Source organism: Drosophila navojoa, chromosome 5 (assembly GCF_054131105.1).
Source record: "Drosophila navojoa isolate 15081-1374.11 chromosome 5, UAZ_NAV_1.0, whole genome shotgun sequence".
In the NCBI taxonomy this organism is placed as follows: Eukaryota; Metazoa; Arthropoda; class Insecta; order Diptera; family Drosophilidae; genus Drosophila; species Drosophila navojoa.
The window spans coordinates 15,954,190-15,980,313 of NC_142893.1; the positions used below are offsets into that span (position 1 = coordinate 15,954,190).

The 26,124-nt window shown below is 40.1% G+C and overlaps 8 protein-coding genes and 2 non-coding genes across 13 annotated transcripts; 4 read left to right on the top strand and 6 right to left on the bottom strand.

Moving 5' to 3' along the window:
- Positions 1 to 133: 133 nt before the first annotated feature.
- Positions 134 to 1,426, top strand: hng1 (hinge1). Its single transcript, XM_018105689.3, has one exon. The coding sequence runs from the start codon at positions 332 to 334 to the stop codon at positions 1,337 to 1,339; it is 1,008 nt and encodes a 335-aa protein (XP_017961178.1). The 5' UTR covers positions 134 to 331; the 3' UTR covers positions 1,340 to 1,426.
- Positions 1,362 to 2,166, bottom strand: LSm1 (U6 snRNA-associated Sm-like protein LSm1). The gene is made up of 3 exons (XM_018105696.2): positions 1,962 to 2,166; positions 1,713 to 1,897; positions 1,362 to 1,655 (listed from the first exon to the last, which is right to left on the bottom strand). The coding sequence occupies exons 1-3, from the start codon at positions 2,014 to 2,016 to the stop codon at positions 1,482 to 1,484; spliced, it is 414 nt and encodes a 137-aa protein (XP_017961185.1). The 5' UTR covers positions 2,017 to 2,166; the 3' UTR covers positions 1,362 to 1,481.
- Positions 2,167 to 2,425: 259 nt separating this feature from the next.
- On the top strand, positions 2,426 to 5,490 carry Xpd (general transcription and DNA repair factor IIH helicase subunit Xpd). Its single transcript, XM_018105688.3, has 8 exons — positions 2,426 to 2,570; positions 2,642 to 3,099; positions 3,152 to 3,282; positions 3,360 to 3,580; positions 3,642 to 4,023; positions 4,083 to 4,364; positions 4,431 to 4,709; positions 4,837 to 5,490. Exons 1-8 carry the CDS (start codon positions 2,566 to 2,568, stop codon positions 5,386 to 5,388), a joined length of 2,310 nt encoding a protein of 769 aa, XP_017961177.1. The 5' UTR covers positions 2,426 to 2,565; the 3' UTR covers positions 5,389 to 5,490.
- Positions 5,491 to 6,906: 1,416 nt separating this feature from the next.
- On the top strand, positions 6,907 to 14,913 carry Pu (GTP cyclohydrolase punch). 3 transcript variants are annotated; one of them, XM_018105693.3, is made up of 5 exons: positions 6,907 to 7,404; positions 12,182 to 12,391; positions 13,803 to 13,968; positions 14,031 to 14,147; positions 14,462 to 14,913. In XM_018105693.3, exons 1-5 carry the CDS (start codon positions 7,182 to 7,184, stop codon positions 14,589 to 14,591), a joined length of 846 nt encoding a protein of 281 aa, XP_017961182.1. In that variant the 5' UTR covers positions 6,907 to 7,181; the 3' UTR covers positions 14,592 to 14,913. The 3 variants fall into 3 exon arrangements, with proteins under 3 accessions (XP_017961182.1, XP_017961180.1, XP_017961179.1); XM_018105691.3 differs by lacking the exon at positions 6,907 to 7,404 and adding an exon at positions 11,309 to 11,717; XM_018105690.3 differs by lacking the exon at positions 6,907 to 7,404 and adding an exon at positions 11,311 to 11,768.
- On the bottom strand, positions 10,069 to 10,991 carry LOC108654400 (uncharacterized). The gene is made up of 2 exons (XM_018105694.3): positions 10,560 to 10,991; positions 10,069 to 10,483 (listed from the first exon to the last, which is right to left on the bottom strand). The coding sequence occupies exons 1-2, from the start codon at positions 10,887 to 10,889 to the stop codon at positions 10,172 to 10,174; spliced, it is 642 nt and encodes a 213-aa protein (XP_017961183.1). The 5' UTR covers positions 10,890 to 10,991; the 3' UTR covers positions 10,069 to 10,171.
- TRNAG-GCC (transfer RNA glycine (anticodon GCC)) lies at positions 14,224 to 14,294 on the bottom strand. Its single transcript has one exon. It is a non-coding gene; the product is annotated as a tRNA-Gly (tRNA).
- A 430-nt stretch (positions 14,914 to 15,343) lies between the features above and the next one.
- Positions 15,344 to 15,415, bottom strand: TRNAW-CCA (transfer RNA tryptophan (anticodon CCA)). The gene has a single exon. It is a non-coding gene; the product is annotated as a tRNA-Trp (tRNA).
- A 253-nt stretch (positions 15,416 to 15,668) lies between these two features.
- On the bottom strand, positions 15,669 to 17,107 carry Fsn (F-box synaptic protein). Its single transcript, XM_018106925.3, has 3 exons — positions 16,543 to 17,107; positions 16,113 to 16,477; positions 15,669 to 16,046 (listed from the first exon to the last, which is right to left on the bottom strand). Exons 1-3 carry the CDS (start codon positions 16,839 to 16,841, stop codon positions 15,952 to 15,954), a joined length of 759 nt encoding a protein of 252 aa, XP_017962414.1. The 5' UTR covers positions 16,842 to 17,107; the 3' UTR covers positions 15,669 to 15,951.
- A 693-nt stretch (positions 17,108 to 17,800) lies between these two features.
- On the top strand, positions 17,801 to 23,108 carry Dp (transcription factor Dp). Its single transcript, XM_018106050.3, has 10 exons — positions 17,801 to 18,697; positions 20,915 to 21,069; positions 21,133 to 21,199; positions 21,283 to 21,353; positions 21,419 to 21,480; positions 21,554 to 21,887; positions 21,954 to 22,189; positions 22,265 to 22,347; positions 22,421 to 22,504; positions 22,569 to 23,108. Exons 1-10 carry the CDS (start codon positions 18,610 to 18,612, stop codon positions 22,742 to 22,744), a joined length of 1,356 nt encoding a protein of 451 aa, XP_017961539.1. The 5' UTR covers positions 17,801 to 18,609; the 3' UTR covers positions 22,745 to 23,108.
- Positions 23,109 to 23,973: 865 nt separating this feature from the next.
- Pex13 (peroxisomal biogenesis factor 13) lies at positions 23,974 to 25,950 on the bottom strand. Of its 2 annotated transcripts, none has more exons than XM_089261997.1 (4): positions 25,767 to 25,950; positions 25,141 to 25,701; positions 24,848 to 25,077; positions 23,974 to 24,707 (listed from the first exon to the last, which is right to left on the bottom strand). In XM_089261997.1, the coding sequence occupies exons 2-4, from the start codon at positions 25,695 to 25,697 to the stop codon at positions 24,292 to 24,294; spliced, it is 1,203 nt and encodes a 400-aa protein (XP_089118123.1). In that variant the 5' UTR covers positions 25,698 to 25,701; positions 25,767 to 25,950; the 3' UTR covers positions 23,974 to 24,291. The 2 variants fall into 2 exon arrangements, with proteins under 2 accessions (XP_089118123.1, XP_017961543.1); XM_018106054.3 differs by having other exon boundaries at positions 25,141 to 25,708.
- Positions 25,951 to 26,124: the final 174 nt, after the last annotated feature.

The following is a 26,124-nucleotide window of genomic DNA, read 5'->3' on the forward strand; positions in this document are numbered from 1 at the left end:
ATTTGATACATTGATTCATCAAGGAAAACAATCGAATGATTACTTAGATTGTTTATCGAATACATAAACAAATCTACAATATTCGACTATGAGATGATATTATTATATACATTTGATTTGTAATAGGCTGATGATATTATTAAAAGATTTTGATCTTAATTGCAAGACCTTGGCGTTGCCGGACTGAGAAGAATGCAGCAATATGACGGGCATACCACGCATTAATGCATTTTGCTGATAACCGCAATGGTCACACTGGAAAGAAAGCAAAACGAAAACATAAGCTGCTACAAATTGAATAAAATTAATGCTGAATAGCAATTAACAAATAATGAGCGCCCATCATAGGCCACTTGACGAGTCAGATGTTATGCTAATACGCACGATACGTTCAACACCATCGTTGTACGACCACAGACATGGCGACTTTCGTCTATCGCAAAGAAAGGAAGAGGATTGGGCCAAAGTGGCCAAGACCCTTAATATTTCTTCGCCCGACGCGCGACGCAGATGGACGTGTCTGCGGGATCGTTATTCGCGCGAGTTAAAACAAATGCGTTTACATCCGTCCTCGGAATTTGGTCGAAATGAATTCTTCAGGCAAATGGACTTTTTGCGGGAGTTTGTGCGGAAGCGTCGTGAGAGAAGACGCCGTGAAGATGATGATACGCCAACAAATTGGCTGAAAGCTGAGGTACGAGCAGTAAAATCAAAATCGCGCCCGGAGCCAGACACACTTATTGAACAGGACTTAGATGAGTCGCAGGTGTACGACGATTGTGACCACAACTACGACGTGGATGCCAAGCTGGAGGTGCAGACGACACAATCGGAAAGTTACTCTGTGCTCGTGGAAGCGGACGATGGAGATGGACATGAATCATATGAGGAGTATATGGGCGATTCCGAGTCGGCCGAACAAAAAGTCTTGCCCCCGTTGCAACCATCGCCATCGCTGGTCACAGTCCACAACGATACACCGACAGCGGGAAATGTGTCCACGTCTGGTGCCTCGCCGTCCGAAGCTGGACATTCGCAGACGGACATTGGATTTATGGTCTGTATGCCGAACATGCGAGTTGAAGCGGAGCAGTTGGCACCCATTAAGCCCGAGGCATCGCCTGGCTTTGAGGCAGTAACTGCACCAGCCTCTGCCGCCACTAGCGTGTCCAACGAAACCGAAGACGATTACTTCTGCAAATCCGTGGCAGCTTATTTGCGGCAATTGTCGCGTCGTCATAAGATTAAGGCAAAAGTGGAAATGTACCAGATTCTGGAGAAGTACATATTGCTTGAGGAGTCCACGACAGGGACACCTGGGCCAAGTCAGAATGATTAAGCAGGAATACTACATAGCGACATATATGTACATATAGTTTTTAAATAGATTTTTATGAAGTACAAATATACAACTGACAAAAATCAATTTTATCTTAAGCTTAATATCTAAATCTGTATTTGTTATAATGCGCACACGGCGATCAGCAGAAATCCTCATTGATTATATCCGCATTGACCGCTAGGCCGCGTTCTTTAAGTGCTTTCGAGACGAGTCGATGCTTCTCCTGTCGTTGCTCCTGCTCACGTCGCTGTGCATCCAAAATCTCATCGACAGAAATCTCCTTTAATGGAAGTTTCTGTTCCTTTTCACGATCCTGCAATGTGACGCTATATATTAGTTTACCCGATCAAGTCTTGCTCTCTGTACTCACAATTTCACCTAGGAGCACCACATTCTCGCCTCGTATTATGAAAACGCCTCGAGGAATATCTCCATACTCATTGCCGACATGTATCCGTTCGATTGTCCTCTGCAGAACAAGGTTGGCAAACTGATCTACGGACCGTAAATAGCCTATTAATGTTCGACCGTCTCGAAGCAGCACCATTAGTTTTTCTACAAGTTCACAATATATTATTATTCATATTACAGTTTGCCGGCTCAAGTGTCCAGTATATACTATCAACTTCTTCCAGCAGATGCGCTGTTCCAGCCAAGGGATTGAGGTCGTCCATATGGCGAAAACTCGTTGATATTTTTAAATGCTAGTATAAAGTACTTTTACAATTAAATAATTAAAAAATAAACCCTTAAAAACACATATACTTTAGCTTAAATGCAATAGAACTACTGAAAACTTTTTGCGCCTGGTATGCTGTGACCAGAACAATTTTTGCTTAACTCAGCAACTGGCTATTTTGCTTGCTCGTTTGATATGTGCAAGCCACTTAATATTTATTTTTTTAAACTGCCAGGTACTTATATATAATCTATATGATATAGGTGATTCAAGAAATGAAAATATTAAATTGTTTTTTGATTAAAATATATTTATGGGTTACCATTCTCTGAAATGATGAACAGCGTACATGATGCGGCAAGAGCACGTACAATTCGTGCATTATTATCAATGCTAATATCGATAGCAAGCGATAGTTGCCGGCATGTTCGTCGCCGCAGCAGCCAAAACTAAACAATTGCAAAATTAAACTAAATAACGTAATTTTGAAAAACTATAGTGAACGGAGCTCAAGTATAAACCGCTTAAGACACATAGGAGCACAATGAAGTAATATTAATATACAATGTACAAAAACTGCTTTCGATTTAATTAATGGTCGGCTACTTCGTCTCTCTCAGGCTCAGTGTTGACGGACTGCTCGTTTATTTTCCCTATGAATATATTTATCCTGAGCAATATGCATACATGCTGGAGCTTAAGAGAAGTCTGGACGCCAAGGGGCACTGTCTACTTGAGATGCCCTCGGGCACTGGAAAAACAGCAACATTACTCTCCCTGGTAGTCGCCTATATGATTGAGCATCCGGAAACAGTTCGCAAGCTGATTTATTGCTCACGTACGGTGCCGGAGATTGAGAAAGTTATTGCCGAGTTGCAGAACCTAATGGCATACTATGAACGCAATGCCCTCGCAGCGCCAGGCTTTACCGGCCTGGTGCTTAGCTCACGTAAAAATTTGTGCATTCATCCCGAGGTGAGCAAGGAGCGCGAGGGCAAGGCGGTCGATGGCAAGTGCTATGGGCTAACTGCTAGTTACATACGCGAACGCCATGAACTGGATGCCGAGGTGCCCATATGTAAGTAATTGCCATTGCTGTTGAGTCAATTTAACATTCATTACTCTTTTAGGTCAGTATTTTGAGGGCTTCACATTGGAGGGCAAGGAATCGACACTGCCCGTGGGCGTATATAGCATCGATGATCTTAAAGAATATGGACGGTCGAGAAATTGGTGTCCGTACTTTTTGGCACGTTACGCTGTGCGTTAAGAGTGTTAATGTATTGATGTTATTTATATACTTACGCCCTCCACTCTGCCTCCTTTTTTGTCTGGTAGATTGCACACGCCCACATTGTTGTCTACAGCTATCATTATCTACTGGATCCAAAGATCGCCCAGGTTGTCTCCAAGGAAATGACACGCGAGTCCTGTGTGGTTTTCGATGAGGCTCATAATATAGACAATGTATGCATCGACTCCATGAGCGTGAAAATAAATCGAAGAACAGTTGAGCGCAGTACTAACGCCTTAAATCAGCTCACAAAATTGGTGCAAGAGTAAGACCTACTCCATAATTATTCAAATAATTAAACATGACTAATTAATTGTCTACTGCAGCATGCGGGATGAGGACACCAATCGTTTAAATGAGGAATATCAGCGCATGGTGCAGGGCCTCAAGGATGCTAGCGTACAGCGTGATACGGACATGATTCTGGCCAATCCGGTGCTGCCCAACGATGTGCTCACAGAGGTCGTCCCAGGCAATATACGGAATGCGGATCATTTCCTTAGTTTTCTACGTCGTTTTATAGAATACATTAAAACTCGACTGCGTGTGCATCATGTGGTGCAGGAGTCCCCAGCGGGATTTCTCAAAGATGTATCATCTAAAATCTGCATAGAGCGCAAACCTCTGCGCTTCTGTGCGGAGCGCTTGTCCAGTTTGTTGCGCACCCTGGAGATTACCGATATGACGGAATTCGGTGCCCTGACGCTGGTACGTAATGCTGTTTATAATAATTGATGATGATGATGATTCGATGCAATTGTTCACAGATAACGCACTTTGCCACATTGGTCTCTACGTACACGAAAGGGTTTACCATCATCATTGAGCCGTTCGATGACAAGACGCCGACTGTTTCAAATCCCATAATGCATTTCAGCTGCTTGGACTCATCCATTGCCATGGCGCCAGTCTTCTCACGGTTTCAAACGGTTGTCATCACATCGGGCACGCTGTCGCCCATGGACATGTATCCTAAGATTCTGGACTTTGATCCAGTTGTTATGAGTAGCTTTACCATGACCCTGGCTCGTCCCTGTCTGCTGCCTATGGTAAATGAAGCAGTTTGAATTAGGCTTAGACTTGTTTATTTATTTAGTTATTTTATTTTGATATAGATTGTCTCAAAAGGCAACGACCAGGTGGCCATCTCGTCCAAGTTCGAGACGCGCGAGGACACTGCTGTGATCAGGAACTATGGCCAGCTGCTGGTGGAGGTGGCCAAGACTGTGCCCGATGGCATCGTTTGCTTTTTCACATCCTATCTGTACTTGGAGTCGGTTGTGGCCTCGTGGTATGACCAGGGCATTGTGGATACTCTACTCCGCTATAAGCTGCTGTTCATCGAGACCCAGGACAATGCCGAAACAAGCTATGCGCTCATGAACTATGTTAAGGTGAGCGCCCTCAAATTGCAACCCGCAATGTAAATCGCAGTCTCAAATTTCTATGGCTTCCATTGATGATGTTCTTGACACACATTCATCTCGATCTCGCTCTCGATCTATGCTGTCTTTGTTTTAGGCATGCGATTGCGGTCGAGGTGCTGTTCTGCTGGCTGTGGCGCGTGGCAAGGTCTCCGAGGGTGTGGATTTCGATCATCATTATGGTCGCGCGGTGCTCATGTTCGGCATACCCTACGTTTATACGCAGTCCCGCATACTCAAGGCGCGCCTCGACTATCTGCGGGATCAGTTTCAAATACGAGAGAATGATTTTCTAACCTTTGATGCGATGCGACATGCGGCCCAATGTGTGGGTCGGGCGTTGCGTGGAAAAACAGATTATGGTATCATGATATTTGCGGACAAACGCTTCTCACGCCAGGACAAACGGTCGCGTCTGCCGAAATGGATACAGGAGCATTTGGTGGACAGCTTTTGCAATTTGTCCACTGAGGAGGCGGTGCAATTGGCACGCCGCTGGCTCAGGCGCATGGCTCAGCCGTTTTCGAGGGAAGATCAGCTGGGCATTTCATTGTTGACGCTGGAACAGCTGGAGACAATGGAGCAGGAGAAACTGGAACGGCAGGCGCAGGGCAAGGAAGGTGTGGGCGGTGAGGTGCAGGAGCTGTAATTAGAGAGTCGCATGGCGCAAAACCGGCTCTCCAGCTGGCGCCGGCTTCCTTCCGCAATGTATTTTCTTTAACCACTGGCCATGTTTCTGTCTGAATGAGAATGAGAATAATTATAATAAAAAGCGAATTTGTTGCCAGCTAATGGCATTGAATGCCATTAAACGGAGCAGCAAAGCACACAAAAAATGAAAAGTCAAAAAAGAGTTGTTTTTGTTTTTGGTTTTAATCGCTCGGATTTGCCAGGGCAAAACTGACGCAAATGCCTTATTAACTGTTAATTAATATTATTAATTTAGCGGTTGCTCATTGCCCCAACTGAATGACTCAATGCATTTAACTGCGGCTGTCGTTCAAGGCGCCTAAATCAATGTTCTTATTGTTATCGATGACCAATTTGACGCCGATAGATTGGTCTAGACGAATCGAAATCTTTATTGATATCGCTTCAAGACGCCTTTTTAAATGGGTTCTGATAAGAAACATGGAAATAATTTAAATATGAGATGATCCGTGTTGACCGAACATGATTTTATTTAACCTGAACGGAATTAATTTTTTAGCGCTATCAGTTCACATTTGCCAATGACTTATTAATGATGCGCCGACAGGTTATCAAGACAATAAAAAACAATTATGTTCATATGTCCAGTGGATGGCGACAAGTGCGATTGTTTTTGCAATTTTACCTATTTAGCTCATACTGCCGCCAGCAACGGCAATTACAACCTAAACATTTGAACACACCACAAAAAATAATTACTCACATTCCATTTTATGTTTTCAATTTGTTGTCTTATTTCTTAATAACGGCGCACACTGATTTCCTGTAGTCCTCGTGTGAGCCCGACAGTGTGCTAAGCCCGAAAGACAGAGAGGGAAAGAGAGAGAGAGAGAGAGAGAATCTGTGTATGTGTAGCGAAAAAGCTTTGCAATAATACATATACAATTACACACGCATATGTGCACATAACTAACGGCCACGGCCAGCACTCAGAGAGCAACAAGTAAGCGAAAAGTAACCGAATACGATTACAGTGCACCCACGCTAGAAGGAAAACTAGCAAATTAGAGTTGTTGTACTCCTATGCTAAGAATCGCCCTAAACGATATTCGTTAAATGAGCTTTACACAAATAGTAAAATCGAAGTTTAACAAATATAACCAAAGGCTGAGAGTGAGGGCCAGTGAATATGACTTTATTTGGTTAATTTTGCGAACGTAGAGTCTTGCATCAAAGAGTTAGCTGTTATTAGCAGTCTTAGCTCAGGACCTATCTGCTTTGCTTACATTATTAGAATAACGATTGCTTAATATAAAACTGCCATGACTCAAGTATAATTAAAAGCCATTGTTGCGAATTGTTGTTTGCTTCACTTATCGGGGGCGCACTGTATTAGCAACAACAATGCCAACAAAAGGCAAGCGACCGCAAAAGCGACGCTGGCTGAGTCGTCGTCGTCGTCAGTTGTATCTCTCGTTGAACAAGAACTTTCGATTTTTCATAATAAAAAGGTTACAACTAAATCTCTGGCCGTTTAGTCGGGTGTAGCAAATAAAAGCGGAACGCGCGCGCATTAGCATCAACCAATAACACAAAATTCAATAAATTAATGAACAGTTAAATCTAGCATAAACAACAATTGCAAGCGACGCGTTATTTAGTGTGTTTTTTAATTAAGCAAACATTTTAAACGCTAGTAAACCAAATCAAAACCAAAAGAAAACCTAAAGCCAACGCTTATCCTTGTTTTATTTACATAAATAATAGTAAAGAAAAATCATCTTTAACAAAATGAAACCTCAAGCTAACGAACAAAATGGTAGCACTCAAAATGGCGACATTGCCATAGATGCTGCCACCGTCGCCATGGACGCTGCCGCGATCGTACCAACAGCAGCTGCAGTCGCTGCCGGAGTCGCCTCAACAGCGACTGCAGTCAGCGCGGGCGCTGTTGTCCCTGCCAAAAGTAGTCAACAGCTGAAACTGGAATTGCTTAACATGGGCAACGGAAATGGTGAGTGGAAAGGATTCCCGTTAAGCGAGAATGCTCGGCCGTGTTTCGTATATAGTGCTGCTTTATTGTTGTTTTCCGTTAAGTTTAGCAGTGCAATTTTGAGTAGAACGAGAGAAAATGTTAAAATGATCTAGTTTGCGGGTTGTTAATTCTATTACCTAGTGAAAACTAAATAAAATAAGAATTTACTACAATTTGTGGTTTGAGTTTTATGCAAGTCTTTAATAATATTCTCACATAACGTGATGTTGATTATTTCCATAATTGATAAATGTTGTTGGTATTCGCAGCTAACATAAGGCTTGGCAATCGTAGCAGTAATATTTCATCACACAATTTGTCTTCTTAGGTCAGGTTCAGATCAGTTAAGATGCAGCTCAGATTCGCACACTGACCTCTAGATATGGCTCTAATTTCCGGCGATGTTGTTAACATAAAACCAATTGCTCATAAGCCGCAATCGCGAAACTCAAGACAAAATTCAAAGAGCAAGATCTACATACAATCTAGGTACACACATATACATGAAAGCCACACAATGACAGATCAAAAAGCATTAAAAAATAGACATAGTACTCATAGATTTATATGTATGTACAGCAACTGTCAATGATCGTAATAGATTTTGTTGACATTGACATTGAAAGTTCACTGCAGATCGGAAGATTCGATGAGAGCGTTTTCGGCTATAAGCTATTAGTGTATGTGTAGCTCTATAGACAGCATAAACTCCTCAGCGTAATCCGGTATTTAGCCAAAAGCCAGGGGCAAGCCGCCGGGAGTGGGGCTCGAGGCTAGACCTGTACTACTTTTTGAAGGTTAAAAGCATTTAATTGGACGCGAGTACCACACACAGCACAAGCAGCCGTTTAAAACGGTTTAGATTTGTCGGTATTATATGTACATATATATAAAAAATTTATATATGTATATATATTTGTGTTTCTTTTTCTATCTTTCGGTTTTCTTTGTTTCTTTCATATTGCATGAGCAATAAGTCGCCGCCGTGCTTCACATTTGAGCGATCGCGGTCAATAAAAAAATAAGCTATTCGCACGGTTTTTCACTAGCAATGGTTAGGCAGCAAAAACAAAAAAATCCTAAATGAATCAATAACATGATATACATATACATATGTACATATATACATTTAAATCCATTGCCATGCCTACATATTCTTCTTAGAATTCCGTAATGCGTAATTGTGAACTATGACAAAAAAAAGAGAAAAAAAACAAGAGTAAAAAACACCTGCCCTATGGAAAATGTTAATGATGACTTACCTTACTTTTAATTACATTGCATTGCATGCTTACGATATGTGCCAACTGGTTGTCTCTACGATTAGATCATTTACCCGCTCAATTCATAGTATTCCAACTATTTACAACCATTCGCTAATGTTGGCTCTATTAAACAAGCATCCCCCCGGTCTAGAGTCTATACGAAATCAGTTGGTTTTGTATTATAGATATCCATTTCGGAACTTGCAGCTGAATGAAATGTGTATTAGAAATATCTGTCAAAGTATACTATAGTATTTGATATGAATGGCATGAAATGCTATAATATAAATGCTATCTGAAAACTATTTTTAACTAGTTTTTTACTCAGCAGTTAGTCACTCATCTACAGAGATTTAACTAAACTACAATGGATTGAAGAAAATGTGAATATCATAGAAAATGGATAACATATATATATACATATGTATAATATGTATACCATCTATGGACATTTCCTTTCTAGTTTATTACACACGCTTTAAAATGATTCATAATATTGGGTAAACTCAAAAGGCTTATAATTATATAAATACCTATATATATATGTATGTATTTACTTGAACATTATATACATATGTATATTTATATAATATTACCTACATATATAATATGAAAGTGTCCCACAGTTTTTACCGTACATTCAACTTATCTAAATAGTACATACATACACATACATATAAACACATATATACGTACATATGTTAAGTAACAGAATCCAAGCCATTGCACAGTTGTATCACTCTGTACAATTTATACGTCTATATATTCGATTCCCAATGAAAGAGCTCTACATCACATCAAAATCAAAATCAAATTCAAATTCAATCTCAGACATTCGGAATGCATAAATTCCTTTTGCCGGTAGCGTTCATTGACTTCTTCGGGGACACTTTCTATATATGTAAAGCAAAGACTTATATGTGCTGATGCATAACATATATACATATATATGTGCATGTCTATATATATGAATACATATTTATGCCAACTCTTACATAAGCCATAGAAGTTATCAACCATTTATTGTGCGACTTTTTGAGGGCTTCCCAAATAGGAGCATCAACTTTTTTGGTATCTCTCATTGATATGATAAAAGAATATGCTTTCCTGGAATCTCAGCCTAGCTGAAATGTTGTAAAAATTGGGGAAAATACTCTTAACTACAATTAAGTGGTAGGAATATACTTTTATAATCTCACTTTTTACCTCGCTCTCGCATTCATTCACTTTTACTTTCCCCAGCAGAATAGAACACATATTTCTGGAATCTCTCCCTACCTCCATCTCTTCCACCTTTCTATTTAAATTAATTTTTTTTGTACCTCCCATCACACACGAAAATAGTATTTAGACTGTGTTTTTCCTGTGTTGCCCTCTCTTTTTCTCTTTTTCTCTTTTAGAGATTAAACTATTTATTGCTATTTAACTGTTGTGTAAATTTTCAATTAAAAACTGATTTTTTCAAATTCCAAATTTTCGGTCTACATGATTGTCTCCTCCTCCAGCATGTACTCGGTGAGATCGCCCGGGCCCGACAGCAGGGTGACTGGCACACGATTCATCTGTGCTACCTTCTGACTGGGCCATACCATCATATCGTTGCTGTTGGTGAGGACCATGACGTTTGTATTTTGGGTCGTCTCGCAGGGCAGTATTGACCTAATCTCAGTATCGCAGCTGTTCGGCCTTCGACGAAAACGAAACTTAATCGGCTGAGATTTGTCCAACACCGTCTCCTCATCAAAGTAGGGTGCAAAGCCCATCGCAGGATTGATATTGGTTGGCTTCGTCAGCTAATCGTAGAGAAAAGAGTTAGACATTGAAATACATGGAGATGGAAAGATTTTCATATTCAGACTTCCTACGTACCTCTTCCAATACGATAGACGTCTTGAGTCGCCGACACGGATCACAGTAGTCAGCCGCATTTGCATCTGGCGGGGATGTGCTAGTGCATGGATCCGGAGGTGGTTGCTCAATTTCTTCTTTGATTGCTCCATATTGTGACTTCTTGGCTTTCGCTTCTTCGGCCTCTTCGGCCTGCATTTCCATGCATTTCTTGAGAAAGCTCTCCTCAATTTCAATTAGACGCTTGACGGCGCAATCCCGTTTCAGAAAATTCTTGATCACCGAAAGATCACGTGGAACGGCGCCAACGACATCGAAGTCATCGGCACGGAGCTTGATGCGATGAGCCATGTTAACAAAAAATTTGGAATTTTTCGGTGAAGGCAGGATTTACGTGTTGCCTACGTTTTTAAGTGACTGAAAAGTTCTGACTACTCAAGCTTGGGTAAACACACACACACACACTCACACTTACACACGCGCACGCATACGCACGCACATGAAATCAAAGTTGAAGTTAATAGACCTTGAGCACGTTCGAGTGGGCGACCACCCAAGCCACCCAAACCAACCACCCACCCACCGTGCGCCCCCATTCAAAAAGCAACAAGTTCGAAAGTCAACAGTTTTAAGAGCATTGCAGACGCGCGTAAAGCTCGCTCGCTCTTCAAAAAGCTCTGCTCACGCTCAAAGCTCTGCTTGAAGTTCTTATTAGCAACGACAAGCCCAGCGGGCAGCCAGTTGCCCAAAGCATTTCACAACGTTCACACGCACAGCCCGAGCCGAGCCGAGACGAGTTACGCTTTTTTTCCTCATCCAAAGTCGAAAGAGATTTTTGTGTATTTGGTTCTTCAAAATATTGCAAGTTAAATAAAGGCAACAGCATCTAGCCAAACATGAGCTTCACACGCCAACTGTCCGAGATGAGCGCCAGCGAGCTGAACGATGCCATCGACGATACGAATTTTCCACAGGCGCATATCCTTTCGCGTGGGCGCAACAATAGCGTCTGCTCAACAAGTAGCACCTCCGGCACCTCCTCGCTGGCGGATCGTGTGGTCGCCCAGCCCGAGGAAACGCAGCCACCGTCGTCGGCTGGCAGCGAGGAGCCAGCTCCAATCCAACCCAATCGACCACGTCTCATACTGAAGAGCAGCGCCAGCATACCGGAAAATGATGGTACACAATCGTCGTTAACACCACAGACACCGCGTACATCGACGACGCCAGGTAGTGGGATTGGGATAACTCTTTGCCTAGGAGCCGCTTGAGCGAACGACATCGGCGCTTAATCATTCAATTAATAGGGTCTAACGGGCATAATAATCATTTAATTTAATGTGCGACGCCTGACGAACTATAAATATAAAAATATTTATATGTATATATTAGCAAGTCGCGCCTAATGGCCCAATCGTTCGAGATAAGAGTTCAAGTCCCCGTTGGGCTGCACTGATACGAGCCACAGCATTAGAGCATTAATGCCTGTCAAAGGTTGAATCGTGTATATTTTCTGATCAGCATTTGTTTTCAACCCAAGTCCAATTGGGACGCACTCCGGGGTGGGGCGGGTTATCAATAGACAAACGAATGTCCAACACTGTTTCATATGTTTTTCGTTTCTTGTTTTGGTTTGTTTACAGGCCATGAGAACTGCACTTTTCATCATGATCTGGAGCTGGATCACAAGCCGCCTACACGCGAGGCATTGCTACCTGATATGGCGCGCTCCTATCGCCTGTTGTTGGGCGGTCTCGGCGAGAATCCCGATAGACAGGGCCTGATCAAGACACCGGAACGTGCGGCCAAGGCAATGCTGTATTTCACCAAGGGTTACGATCAGAATTTGGAGGGTAAGTGGGCAGCATTACGTGTTTCCATACAGCTCAATTAGCACCTGACAAACACTCTGACCAATTAGCATTAGGTCAGTGCTCCATCCTGTGTGACACAGTGAATCAGCAAAAAAAAAACACAAAAATTAACTTCGAAGCGGCATTTCCAGCTAGAAACTAGTTTCTTTTAGTTGTGATTCATCGGAGCTCCATATATGTATATGTATATCTATACTATATGTATATATTTGACCACCGTACTTCACCTTTATCACTGACTTGACTTGACTGGGCGGTGCATTACCCTTAATAGTTTTCACTTAAGTCGGTTTACAGTTCTAAGTGAAGAGTTTTTTTTTGTTGTTGCTCTTTGGAGGGTCCTTGCGCTTGGCGCACTGTCAATTCTCTAGTATTGTATAACTCTAATATGTTTACTGACTTTATTTTATTCTTATTTTTGCTTTTAGTTTGTTTTTATTTATTTATTGTGTTTTGGTGAATTGCAAGTATGCAGACCGGTTTTAAGAATAGTAATTCAGAAAAGCAGGTTCTACACTTTATTTAATACAATCGCACAAAACTCAAAGTCAGCATTCAAATTGGCCAACGGCAGCGGCAGCGACGGCAGCCAGATATTAATGAAAGTAAATTGCCTCGAGTCACATTTATAATCAATAATCACAGCAACAATTCGCAGCCCTTTCAATCTAATTTCAATGTTAAATAGAATTCCAAATGCTCCAAAATCAAACGTGTCTAGAATTTAATCATTTTCTTAACATTATTTAAATTTCAAACAAAGCTAGTTAACTAGTTCACAAGATGATTTTTAACAACAGAAATGTGTCATAAAATCTGTGACATTGAAGTTTGCAGCGAGTGTGAAAGAGACAGAGGGAGACCAGAGCAGAGCTACAGGAGCAGCGGCAGCAGAGGGCAGAGGGAGAGCAGAGCAGAGCTGCAGCACCAGCAGCATTTGCTATGAATTGACAGGAAGCGCACTTAAGCTTTTAAAACGGTAACGAAGAGGCGCAGAGAGAGAAAGTGTGTGAAAAATGAGTGAGCGACTGACGTCGACTGCGCTGCTGTGAGCGGGTGTGCAGGGAGAACAGGCGAGAAGTGTGCTGAAATCACAAGAGTAGGCAGAGCATTTAAAGCTGAAGTAGTGAAAGCTCAAGCTGCCAAAAGAATGGCCAACAAGTGGCGCCACACGCACACACACACACACACACACACACTCTTCCTCACGCTCTCAGGCTCTCATGTGCATGTGTGCACATTAACAGTCAAGTGGAAAAGTTCAACTTAAGATTCAGTTATGCCATTGCCACACGTTCTATTGAGCAAATAAATGTAGCATAAAATTTACATCAATCTAGGTTGGAACGAAATAATATTAACATAATTTTCGGTTTGATTTGTGGCTTAGATGTGCTTAATGGCGCCGTCTTTGATGAGGATCACGATGAAATGGTCGTCGTGAAGGACATTGAAATGTTCTCTATGTGCGAGCACCATTTGGTGCCCTTCTATGGAAAAGTGTCTATTGGTTATTTGCCATGCAATAAGATTCTGGGTCTCAGCAAGCTGGCTCGGTAAGTTACCATAATTCTCTTACTTGAAATTTATATAAATACCTTATTTGTATATATTTTAGCATCGTGGAAATATTTTCGCGTCGTCTTCAGGTGCAGGAGCGTTTGACCAAGCAAATTGCTGTTGCTGTAACACAGGCAGTGCAGCCAGCTGGAGTTGCTGTTGTTGTTGAGGGCGTGTATGTATAAAATAAAAAATAATTATTTTAAGTTTATAAATTTTAAAAATATAAAAAATAATCAAAAAAGTTGAGTTGCATCGGCCGGGAATCGAACCCGGGCCGCCCGCGTGGCAGGCGAGCATTCTACCACTGAACCACCGATGCTTGCGTGGGAAGTTGCGCTAAAGCTGAATAAGTGGAAGTGTCTGAACTAGCACTGTGCAGACAATTGATATGGAGTTTAATAATTATACTGATTTATTAACTGTTTTGATTATATTCATTATTTATTATTTATCATATAGACTTATTAATATACTTCTCTCTTTCAGACACATGTGCATGGTCATGCGTGGCGTTCAGAAAATCAATAGCAAAACTGTTACCTCGACTATGCTTGGCGTATTCCGCGATGATCCAAAGACTCGCGAGGAGTTCCTAAATCTAGTCAATAGCAAATAAATCTATATAAATTGTATCATTTTTTGACTTGTGTACAAAATTTTTGTTGAAACTTTAAATTTCGTTTAGTTCAATTTGCAAGACGACAGACGAGAAAAAACATCGCGAATTTTGGTGTTGGTAGTTTTACATGCATAATATTTGTTTATTTAAAAAAAAGCAAAAAAGAAAAAAAAAATGACAGCACATAATAATATTTTTTATATATATGTTACACTCACACATGCATATATTTGTATGCAATAAGGGAACAACTAAATAAACGACATCGGAAACCGTTTAGGGAATTTACAATTAAGCTACAATTCGTAAACAAAAATAAGTATCTACAGATAGATAAATTTATATATATTTACATATATACAGGAACATACATACATACATATATGAACTTATTAAAATTAGTAATCAAAGAAAATCGCTCGAAATTGCTTGTTATCTATATACAAACAGAAGTAAATATGTATAAATATTTATATATGTATTTTAATTACGGCATTTTTGAAAAGATAACAAAATTCACACTATGAATTAGATAAACGTATGCTCGTTATGCAATTGTTGTTTCTTGCACTAAACAAAATCTGCTTAAAATTATGTATAATTAAATAAATAAATAAATATTTGAATATTGTTAAAAATAATCATCGTCTTTCAATTACTAATAAACAAACTAAAAGTATATATAGCAAACAAAATAACAGCTATACATTTGTGCTAATAATAAACAATGAAAAAGTTCATCCTTTCGTTGACCCCGACGTGAATCGAACACGCAACCTTCTGATCTGGAGTCAGACGCGCTACCGTTGCGCCACGGAGTCCTTGTTCACCGTTATACCAAATGCCATATACAGCACAAACTCTCAATTATGTGGACATATCCTGATTGGAATTTGCATATGTAAATTTTCCTCCCCAAACATTATATAAACTATTAATAAACTTTCATTGAATGAGGACAAGAAAATGAATATCATATAAAATTGAATTTATTTCCTTACTTCATAACAAGGCAGCAGGCTGTTAAACGTTACGAGTTACGATTAATAAATCGAGTAAACGAATGTCTGATGATTTTAGCTGTTCATTGTATGAAATTTACAACTACTTATTTATTTGGTTCGTACATTTAAACTTAACCGGTATACAGACGGAATAGAGAAGATTTAAACTTTGGCTTAGTCTAAAATCAAGAAAATGCTTTTACTTTTTTTTTTTTTTTTACAAATTAAATCAGCAACTAGACAGAATAGACAGGGAATTGAAACGAATATACATATACAAAACTAATCATTTTTTATCTGCACTTATTTTACAAATTATACGGCAGTAAGGCTTCAGCTCTAATCTCATAGAGTTATCCATCCAATGGGGTCCCTAAATAGACCATAGACACTTCTGTGTTGCCATAGACAGCAGATACCGTAGGATAAAGCTTCTTAGCTGGCAGACCTATAATAATTTTATAGCATTTATCGAATAAAACAATTAGCAAAAAGATTTTTAAAAATAACCAACCTCTAAATGCGACTCCTAGGAATTCATAATTCTTCTCAAAGGATAGTGTATTATCATCGCAGTCGAGTATAACGCGTATCCTTTCGCCCACCTGGTATTTAGGTGCATTGTTTAATAACGGATAATTGCCCTGCATATCACCGTTGTGCAGTAGATGATTCTCAACTAGGTTCCAGCCCCAGCTTTGATCATCAGATCCAAGTAATGCTACATAGCCATGACACTGCAAAGCTGCCTCCTTGGTGGATATACCAATTACGGCCACGGTCCCCAATGGACCCTCCCAAATCACTTCCCATGCATGACGGCCTTGACGAAATCCGATTTTCGCCCTTGCAGCATCTGTGCTTTGTGCTACCGGATTTCTGAAATAGAAACAAACCACAAATAAGATTAGCACATGGAGAGTACCAGGAAACAATTTATGTACCGATGCAGAGTGAATCCGTTTGGCTTAATGTAAACGTTCCGTGAACAATCGTTGGGATTCCAAGCGTGCAGGTACGCGCGCAGCTTTGTCTTGTATGTGGTAACGGAGGCCAACAGATCGGATTTAATAGACTCTTTGGGAAGTTTCCGCAGGCAGTGCCAACGCCAAACATCACTGTTCTCATCGTTCAGAAAGTGATACCAGCTTTTGCAGACTTGGGAACAGCGACTTAAGTCACTGAGCTCCAAATATGAAAATATTGCCTCCAATACATTATAATTGCACAGGGGATCGACCATTTTGTTGTTGTCTAGTCGTCTTCCACACTGATATCAGGTGGAGCTGGGCTTTGTGCGCGTGTATTGATGATTTGATTTTATTTAACAGCAGTAATCTCTTTTACATAGCCTTTAGTTTTTCACTTAACGTATCATAAAATCTCTTATTTGTCATTTTATTTTATCAACAAATTGTTTATTATAGTATTTGGCAAAAGTCAGCCGTGCGTGTGTAGAGTTGTGTCGAAATGCTCCGAGCAAGTTCATCGGTACGAATCACATTGTTCACGTTCATTTAGTTCTTTTGAATTTTCTGTGCCCGCATAAAATTGGCATTATTCTCAATATGATACGAAATGTAATCTTATTATTTAAATATAATTAAAAATATAATATAAATAAAGGCATTCAATATAATTTGTAGAATTGCAGTTTAAAATCTCATTACAGTAGCAATAAACAACTCTAGGGTTTGAAAAACTATCGATATCCAAACACACTACTTTTTGCTTGCGATGATTGTGTCGAGTTGGCCAAAATGATTGTCGTCGTTTAGGGTGAAGTCCACGATAACAGCATTGTTTACATTTTGTAAAGTGTGTTGATTAACGTTCGAGATGATAAAATATCTTTACAGATACACGTTTAAAATATAAACTATTTCAGTGTTGACTTTTTTAACGAATGAGCAGACAACCTAGACATTTGATGACCTACGAGCAAAGGTTATCTATCACATTCTGAAAACAGAAGCGACAACTTTATGTGTGTACATTTTGAAAACAATTACAGAATTCTTATTCAATTATTAGGAAAAAGTAAGAAATACTGTATTTATAAGATATTAAAGTCCTTGAAGCTCTTTAGTGAATAATAAGATAACATTTTGTATTATATGAGTGCCGCTACCGTGACGTACGTTACACAGCACTGAGTTCGATTGATGCGTAAATTTGGCGCGCCGAGGAAATCAGCTGTTTAACGCGGGGTCTGCCATTTCGCTCGCACTCTCACGTTGGTCGTTTTCGTAGTCGTTGTCGTCGTCGTCGAAAAACCAACGACTTGATGGAAATTTTATTCACATCGCGCTGCTATTAAAACGAACCATAATAAAATTCTAAATAGTGCATTAGAAACAACATAATTTCCCCATTCATTTACAAAAAAGTGCATCAAAATCAGAACACTGAAAGTGCTCGAAAAACGCCTTTGAAAAAACCCGCATTGAAACCATTTTCTGTGTGAGTGTGACAAGAAAAAAATGCGCTACTGCTTCTGCTGGAAACAAAAAATGCGCTCGCCATTTTGACTCGCGCGACAACCAAATTTTTACTTGCTGCTATCAAAATAATCACTTTGAACTGTGCCACAGCGTAGCCTCTTACGCCCAAATATAAGAACATCTGTGAATTGTGCAAAAATATTTAATACACGTGTTACAATTGTGAACCCCAAAAAACTACCGAGATCATCGCGGGCCGCGCCACACAAATACAAATATAAAAAGTACACACATTCACTTGCATTCACCGAGGCAGGCATTCATATATACACATACACACGTTGCGACTACGTGCTTCAGTTCCGTTCAGTTCTATTGGCATTGATATCTTTTGGCGGGGCGTGTTGGTGAACGGTTAGTGTCCCCTCCCAGGAATATAAGCGCAAATACAAAATAGTCGCAGTCGCCGCAGGTAGCAGCGAAATCAATTTAGCAACGGTTAAGGGTGCTGGGCACCAAACAACAGGCGAATCGTCGTCCATACACCTGTCCTTCTGCCCACTACACATGAAAATGGCGCATACCACGGCGACAAATCAAACGAGCGGCGCTGTTAAGACTGATGAAGTCAACTTTTTCTTTCAGGATGAGCACGGTAAGCTGGACTAAGCGGTTTAGTGGTCAATAAGTCCAGTTGGACTCCCGCTACATTGCAATGTTATTAGCGGATTAATTTTGCTTTAATGAATGCATAACATACAAACATGCATATGTGTATATATTATAACATAGAAGCTCACACATAGTATTTACATATACAGATACAGTTGCAAAGACTTGCGTATTCACAATAGTAGCGGCGGGGGAGCTACTCTACTAACTTGCATGCTCGCACACTGGCGCGTAAACGCCATCTTTTTCTTTTTTCGGTTTCCTTTTACATACAATATTTATCGCTTAATGCTCTTTAAGCGCATACTCAACGCCGCGCCATGGCGAGGCAAACCAACAAGAGCAACAACTACTACTACAACTGCACGGCAACACGTCAAAAAAACAAATAATAAAAATAAAATCAAGTAAAATCGGTTGGTTTTGTCTGCTGCTGCCAATATATGTACATTCATATGTACATTTGTATGTGCATGGATGTATGGATGTGCATGCTCACACAGATATGTACGTATGTATGTATGTATGCCAAGATGAATGTGTGTATCATGTACATATGTGTACATTGCCGGGCAGTAGCGACGACACTCGCGCATCGCCCAGTTGGCGCTCAGTCAAACAAACACATACTCAAATACATTCTATAATGAAAAAGATACTCTGTCATTTGTTGTTGTTTTTGTTTATTTTTTTTTTAGTCTAAACAGCTGATAGCAGCGCAGCAGCGCGGCAGCAGACAACCGGCAGCACTGTCTTCGTTAAAGCTTCCGTCGAGAGCGCTTTTTTGTTCTCTCTCTCTCTGTCTCTCTCTCAAGATTAAATCCTTCGCAAAATAAATCTTAAAATTCAGCACAGTATAAAAACAGGCTGGGGGCGTGTTCGCTGTGGAGGTGACGCAGAACTACTACAACTGCGTGACATTCTGCTTTGTGTTATAAAAAGCTGAAGAATACACACACATGCATACATATGTATATATGTATGTATATTTACACAGATATACATACGTACGCTTTCACAGATAAACTGAACGTATATACACACAGGCGCACGTACAAACAGATAGAAAAATAGTTAAAGCCCAAAATGGGCAAACACCAAACATGTGTAGCAGCGGTTGCGCAGCCGACGCCGGCAGAAATGGTTGTTGTTATTGCCGTTCTGTTGACCATCTTACGTACATCCAAAAGCGCGCGTGTGTGGGTATGTATGTGTGTGTATGTTTGAGCGCGCGTGTATATGTAAGCGCATGGGTTGTTTGTATGAATGAGTGAGCAGCGTCGACCGTACGCCGGCTAACCGGCCTGCTACAAGGCTGCTGCTGCGTCTGCTACTGCTTGCTGCTCTCAGCGATGTTTGACAGCAGTTAAACTCTGATTCATTTGTTAGTATGCGTGCGTGTGTGTGTGCAGATTGGTATTTATAGTTGGAAGCCCCTTTGCTGGCTACGCTCTTTATTCATAAACCACTTAAAATTAGCATACATGTTTATTTGTATACATATTTCTAGAGTGCTTAGCGCGTCCGTTAAATATTAACATTATGTAAATGTTAGCTCAGCAGGTGAATAATTAGCATAACTGACAGATCTAGATGTAAATTGTAAAGCGAGACGGCGATAACAGAGGGCCAGGGTTGTGCAAACAAAGCGATCGTAGTACATACTACACTGATACTGTTATATGTATATGTATGCATGTAAATATGTATGTGATCACGTGCTTCATACAAACATACATTTATATATCGGCTTACTTGCTTTAGGGTATTTTTTTGTGTGAACTGTTGCGGTTTCTCAGCATATCCTTTGCACCCCATGTCAAGTAGCGGGCATATTTATGTTTTCGTTTCTTTCGTGCTTCACATATTTCGTTTTTTTGGTATTTGGCTTTGTTTTTGTTGTCGCCTTTTTTCCAGCGATGTTTTTGGTTTTCGCACTTTACTTTTGTTCTCAACATTCGCCGTGAGCGACTGTGATAGTGTGTGTATGTATGTATGTATATATTTACATGCATTGCATTCGATTAACATACATATATCGAATCACCTCATTGAACTTTCGAACCAAATGTTCGTTCATTGCGTGCACTGAAAATCCTTTACGACGCAGTGGAGAACGCCTTCCTAATGTGTGTGCTTCTAATCATGATCAAAATACATATGTAATTGTATTTATTTGTCTGTCTATATATTTAAATAGGACAAATTGCCAAAGTGTTGAAGCCAGTTGTAGTGAAGCAGGCACACTCCATGGATAAGTCAAGTCTGGTCTTTCCAAGCAGCTCCACACGCAACGGGGGAAGCGGAAGTGGCGGCATCGGCAATGTAGGTCGAGTTGGCGCCCTAAGTCACATGGTAAGCATGGATCAATTGATCGAAAACAGAAAAATACTTATTATTAAACTTATTTGCGCGCAGAGCACAACGAATCAGGGACAATTTATACGTATTCAAGACAATTGTATAACTATTCCAAAAACCGAAAGTAAGTCGAGCACAGACAGCTAATATTTGCGTACAACATTTATAAATGTGCCATTCGGGTTTTATTTCAATTTTTTTCAACAGTTACTTCATATACACCTGTGTCAGCGCAAAAAACCAGCAGTGCTGGAAGTGCGGGAGGCAGCATGCACGATGTGAGTAAATAACGCAGAGGCGATTATCTGCAATGAAAACAAACTAAATAATAATTTACTTGTAGATTAAGAATGAGCGATATGTCAAATTCACGCCAAATAACGTCATGAAAATGAAATCGAAATTGTAAGTTAATTGGCAATTTATCAAAATACATTACATATATAAATATATATATATATACATTTGTAATCCTTAGGCACGTCATTCAGAACAGTCCCATGCACACAGCGCCCGCCTCTTCCTCGTCAGCGCAAAGGAAACGAAAACCAGATAAAGCTGGCAAGGGACTGCGTCACTTCTCGATGAAGGTGTGCGAGAAGGTGCAGGAGAAGGGCAAGACGACATATAATGAGGTGGCGGACGATTTGGTTGCTGAGGAAATGAAGAACAATTCATACGATAATAACTGTGATCAAAAGAATATCCGGCGGCGTGTGTACGATGCGCTTAACGTACTGATGGCAATCAATGTTATTTCTAAGGACAAAAAAGAAATCCGTTGGATCGGCTTACCTGCCAACTCAGCCGAGGTACTAAAGTGTCTCTGAGTTATTTAGTTTATATATTAATATTTATTTTGATTTACTTGATTTTAGCAATTTAATGCCTTGGAAGAGCAAAACATGTTGTGCCGCGAGCGAATCAAGCAAAAGAATGAAATGTTGCGGGAAATGGTCATGCAACATGTGGCATTCAAGGGTCTTGTCGAGCGGAACAAGCGGGCTGAAAGCCAGGGCGTGGTGCCATCTCCAAACTCATCCATTCAACTGCCGTTCATCATTGTGAATACGCACAAATCGACAAAAATCAATTGCAGTGTAACCAACGACAAGTATGAATTCGTCAGAGAAGATTTATATATTGTTTTAATCATAATAATCATTTGCTATATATTTCTACTTCGCAGATCCGAATACATATTTAAGTTCGATAACACATTCGAAATGCACGACGACATTGAGGTCTTGAAACGCATGGGCCTCCTTGCGGGTGAGTAAACAATTTATGGAGCTTCTATTGAAAGAGCATTTGATAAGATTGTGGCTTTGCTTCTTGTTGTTAGGCTTGGATACAGGTGAATGCACGGACGAGAATATAGAACGTGTCAAGTCATGGGTCCCACCAAATCTGGCCAAATATGTGGAAGGTATTTATTTACTGAATTGGATTGTAGGAATGAAACATGGTTTATACCATACATTATTTCACAGCCTATGGCACTGGCAAAATGGATCCGATGTACGATTCGGATGACCATGACGACTTCAATCCGTACCTCGAATCAACCAATGAGTCTCAGGGCATTGCACAACACACACAGCATACCACCGATGTCGAGTTCAAGGAGGAGCTGGACGATGATGAGCTGGAGGATGACATCGATTGAGGTGACGACGATGCGGACGCGGATGCGGATGTGGATGTGAACGTGTCATGGGCGATGGGCTCCACTGCGCAAGCTGCTGATGATATTGGCAATGGCTATGCGGAGGATATGTTTAGTTTTACGTTCATTAACGCTTTGTTAGGACTGCCACGCCCCACTGGCTAGGCTTTCCATTTCTCACACTTGTCTTGCTACACAAATACACACACTTACACAACAAAAGCACACACACACACACACAATCCATAGAGAAGCGTTAATTCGCTTTTATTTCGTTTAATTTCTCAATGAGACTTATTAATCTATATAAATAAGTTAAAAAACAAATCAACATTTAATAATGATAAACATAACTCGGCGTTCAGTTTGTATTTGTATTTTTGAAGTTTATTTTTAAGCGCAAAAACTTATTGATTAATGTTCATTTAAGCGAAAAGAAATTGTATTTTAGTGAAAATATACAAAAACAAAAGAAAAAAAAGAAGGAAAGTAAAGATAAAAGAAAAGAATATCTGTCTTCATTTTAGTTGTTAACCAATTGCTGCTTAAACAAAACTCTTAAGAGGCAAAGAGACAAATTTTTCAAAGTTTATCGTCAAATGTTGTAGAGCAACTTTTTAAAAAGAACTATTGTACACCAAAACTCTTAAATGACAGCAATTAAATATAATGTAATAATCTTAAAGCTACAAATTGCGGTGCAAACTGTGGAGAGAAGCATATGAAATATGTTTATTTGCCTAACATTAATATTTTAAGACACCTGTTTCACATTTTCCGAAAATTTCTCAAAAACTGTTCAACTAAAATTAAAGCAAACAAAATATATTTATAAATACAAACACACATATATATATACATATACACAGATATATATATATATATATATATATATAGCTATATAATAATATACAAATTAAAAGTAAATGGAAAATAATCAACCTACCTATTTAGTCATAATAACTATAAATGCATCAATATAAATTACTAGAATTTATATAAAACTCTGAAAAAAAAAAAAAAAAAACAAATGAATACAAATGCAAATTAGTAGAAAGTGAATGAAATATGTACATTTAAGAGTCGAATCGAGTCGAGTAGTTGTGTAATAAATTTAAAAATATTTCATTTTAAAAATGGGAAAAATCGACAAAGAGCAAATACAAAACGCATTAACATACAAAGCAAAACAAAAACAAAACATAAAAGTAAATAGGCAATAAACTGAATACATATTGTAAAATATGATTTAAACAAAAAGTTGTTTGCTTAAACTGAGGTAAATTATATTTATAATTATGTTATTATATATATATATAGGTTGGGTTTGTTAAGGTAATTATTTATATAACATTTATTGTTTCGTTATATCTGAGCTTTTGTTGAAAAATACCATTGTTCCAGGTGAAAATTCTGCGGCAGATTTGGCGCAACTGGGAAATGTGGGAGTAATGGGAATTTCGAAACAATTGACCTGACATATTACAGCCCGAAGGTGTTCAGAAATTCATTTGGCTTAAAGCTAAGTGTTGAGGCTTCTGCACACTCTAGGCAAATCCTTCGTCAAATGCTGTCGTGGACGGGGGACCCAGCGGTTGCTGCTGCTGTGCGGCCAAATTGAATTCGTAGTTCATTTGCTGGTCGACTGGTGGGTTGGGGAATGCGCTTGTAGACAGATTCATTAGCTCCGGTTGCGGTGGCAGTGGTTTGACGGGTTCCTGCCGTTCCTGTCGTAGCTGCTGCGGGGATTTCACATAGCTAATAGGTATTAGACCTGAGCTCTGGCCATTCGTTGAAGCCAGGGCCCAGCCTGTGTTGAGGAGGTGAAGCGTCTGTTGAATCTCACGTGGAGCCACTTGAACGTTTTGGCCGGCACGCAAACTCAACTCGCTTTCGTTGCGCGCCTGGAAATTATAAATGGCCTGCGTCTGAATGGGGGCAGTCCACTTGGCGGGATTACGAGCTGTTTGAAGAGAAGAAAAAACAAATCGAGGGCGGGATATTAATAGAAAGATAGCAAAATTGCTCGCTTATCGCACTCAGCTGGATGAGCAAAGTGCCGCAAGATAAGATTTATTAAGTGTTCAAGGTTCACAAGCCTACCTTCCTCTTGCGCCGTATTCGTCACAGTTCCCAGCAACTTCATGATTAGGTACGGCGCGGTAAAGATGAAACTGAGGAAGGCCAATACTGGCCACGGCGAGGTGCCTTTTCGCGGTAAACGTGGCGCAGTGCCAGGCTGATTACTGTTGTCGTTGAGAGCTTCAGCAAAAGCTTTCTTGAAAGCTTCCGATGAAGGATCCAAGTTCGAGATGCGTAGCCAATACAGTATTCTAAAATGGATTAAAGCCACATCATTCAGTGGAACTTTTCCTGGGTAGCTGCATGGCACTCACTTTCTGTAAATCCATTTTAGACCGCGGAATAGCGCAAACGTTGTCCAGAACTGCGCGAATACAGTGCGCAGGCGTCCGAAATTTGCGGCCACGCCAAGAATGGCACGAAACGAGCTTGTCAGCGCAAAGAAAGTTGAGTCCAGCATGGAAGCAATGTTTCCAATGGCTGAGACTAGCGATTCGATGCTTTCGAATGCGGGACGTGAACTATTTTCGGCCATTTGTATAAACCGCTGCTCGGGATCGTTGCTGTTCATGCCACCAAATCTGTTGTAGCCACCGTAGCTGCCGCCATAGCCACCGAAACCGCCCATACCATAGCCCATGCTGCCATAGCCATATCCGCCTGTACCATAGCCTCCTGCGCTGTAGCCGCCTAAGCCCATGCCGTAGCCACCCATGTTGCCATAGCCACCGCCGTATCCATATGAAGTCTGTTGCAACGGCGATTGTGGTAGGGGCGGTGGTGCTGATAGCGCTCGCACATTGCCATATGGAGTGGTCAGCATAGGGGCCTCATTAATAACAGCGCTTCGCAGGTTGTTGTTGTCACCCATGTTGCTGTAGACTGATTAACGTTTATTCGTTGAACTTTGGCCTAAAAGTTAAAGATTAAGTATTCTTACCTGTATATTAATGTGTATTAATTAATTTTTTCGATGGCTTACTAATATGCTAGCTTGTCTTCAGCGGAGAGGATACTATTTACGCAACCCAAATCAATTTAAATAATAAATACAAGAAAAACAATATATTTATCAATTACTTTTTCTTTACGTTTATTATATTATCGATTGTTGGCGATATTGATTAGCCCAATACAAGAACACCCCGCGATATGTTCATAATTATCGAGTATATTCATTCAATTAGAAGGTAGATTGAATCAACTTTAACGCATTTATTTAAAGAATAAATTAAAAGAATTGTAAAACATATATTTATAACTAGTTACCCCGCTAACATTTTCGAATAATGCATATT

Bases quoted from the DNA above. Each gene is read 5' to 3' on its own strand.
- LOC108654400 (XM_018105694.3), bottom strand. From the start codon at position 10,889: ATGGCTCATCGCATCAAGCTCCGTGCCGATGACTTCGATGTCGTTGGC. The intron at 10,484-10,559 runs GTACGTAGGAAG...CTCTACGATTAG, and splicing joins CGTCTATCGTATTGGAAGAG to CTGACGAAGCCAACCAATAT.
- hng1 (XM_018105689.3), top strand. From the start codon at position 332: ATGAGCGCCCATCATAGGCCACTTGACGAGTCAGATGTTATGCTAATA.
- Xpd (XM_018105688.3), top strand. The intron at 3,581-3,641 runs GTAAGACCTACT...TGTCTACTGCAG, and splicing joins CTCACAAAATTGGTGCAAGA to CATGCGGGATGAGGACACCA. The intron at 4,710-4,836 runs GTGAGCGCCCTC...TCTTTGTTTTAG, and splicing joins CGCTCATGAACTATGTTAAG to GCATGCGATTGCGGTCGAGG.
- Pu (XM_018105690.3), top strand. From the start codon at position 11,435: ATGAGCTTCACACGCCAACTGTCCGAGATGAGCGCCAGCGAGCTGAAC. The intron at 11,769-12,181 runs GTAGTGGGATTG...GTTTGTTTACAG, and splicing joins GCGTACATCGACGACGCCAG to GCCATGAGAACTGCACTTTT. The intron at 12,392-13,802 runs GTAAGTGGGCAG...TTTGTGGCTTAG, and splicing joins TTACGATCAGAATTTGGAGG to ATGTGCTTAATGGCGCCGTC.
- Fsn (XM_018106925.3), bottom strand. From the start codon at position 16,841: ATGGTCGATCCCCTGTGCAATTATAATGTATTGGAGGCAATATTTTCA. The intron at 16,478-16,542 runs GTACATAAATTG...TTTCTATTTCAG, and splicing joins AACGGATTCACTCTGCATCG to AAATCCGGTAGCACAAAGCA. The intron at 16,047-16,112 runs GTTGGTTATTTT...AAATTATTATAG, and splicing joins CCTAGGAGTCGCATTTAGAG to GTCTGCCAGCTAAGAAGCTT.
- LSm1 (XM_018105696.2), bottom strand. From the start codon at position 2,016: ATGGACGACCTCAATCCCTTGGCTGGAACAGCGCATCTGCTGGAAGAA. The intron at 1,898-1,961 runs GTATATACTGGA...GTGAACTTGTAG, and splicing joins TCTGCTGGAAGAAGTTGATA to AAAAACTAATGGTGCTGCTT. The intron at 1,656-1,712 runs GTGAGTACAGAG...GTCACATTGCAG, and splicing joins TGGTGCTCCTAGGTGAAATT to GATCGTGAAAAGGAACAGAA.
- Pex13 (XM_089261997.1), bottom strand. From the start codon at position 25,697: ATGGGTGACAACAACAACCTGCGAAGCGCTGTTATTAATGAGGCCCCT. The intron at 25,078-25,140 runs GTGAGTGCCATG...AATCCATTTTAG, and splicing joins CTAAAATGGATTTACAGAAA to AATACTGTATTGGCTACGCA. The intron at 24,708-24,847 runs GTAGGCTTGTGA...CTCTTCAAACAG, and splicing joins GAATACGGCGCAAGAGGAAG to CTCGTAATCCCGCCAAGTGG.
- Dp (XM_018106050.3), top strand. From the start codon at position 18,610: ATGAAAATGGCGCATACCACGGCGACAAATCAAACGAGCGGCGCTGTT. The intron at 21,481-21,553 runs GTAAGTTAATTG...TGTAATCCTTAG, and splicing joins ATGAAAATGAAATCGAAATT to GCACGTCATTCAGAACAGTC. The intron at 21,888-21,953 runs GTACTAAAGTGT...ACTTGATTTTAG, and splicing joins TACCTGCCAACTCAGCCGAG to CAATTTAATGCCTTGGAAGA.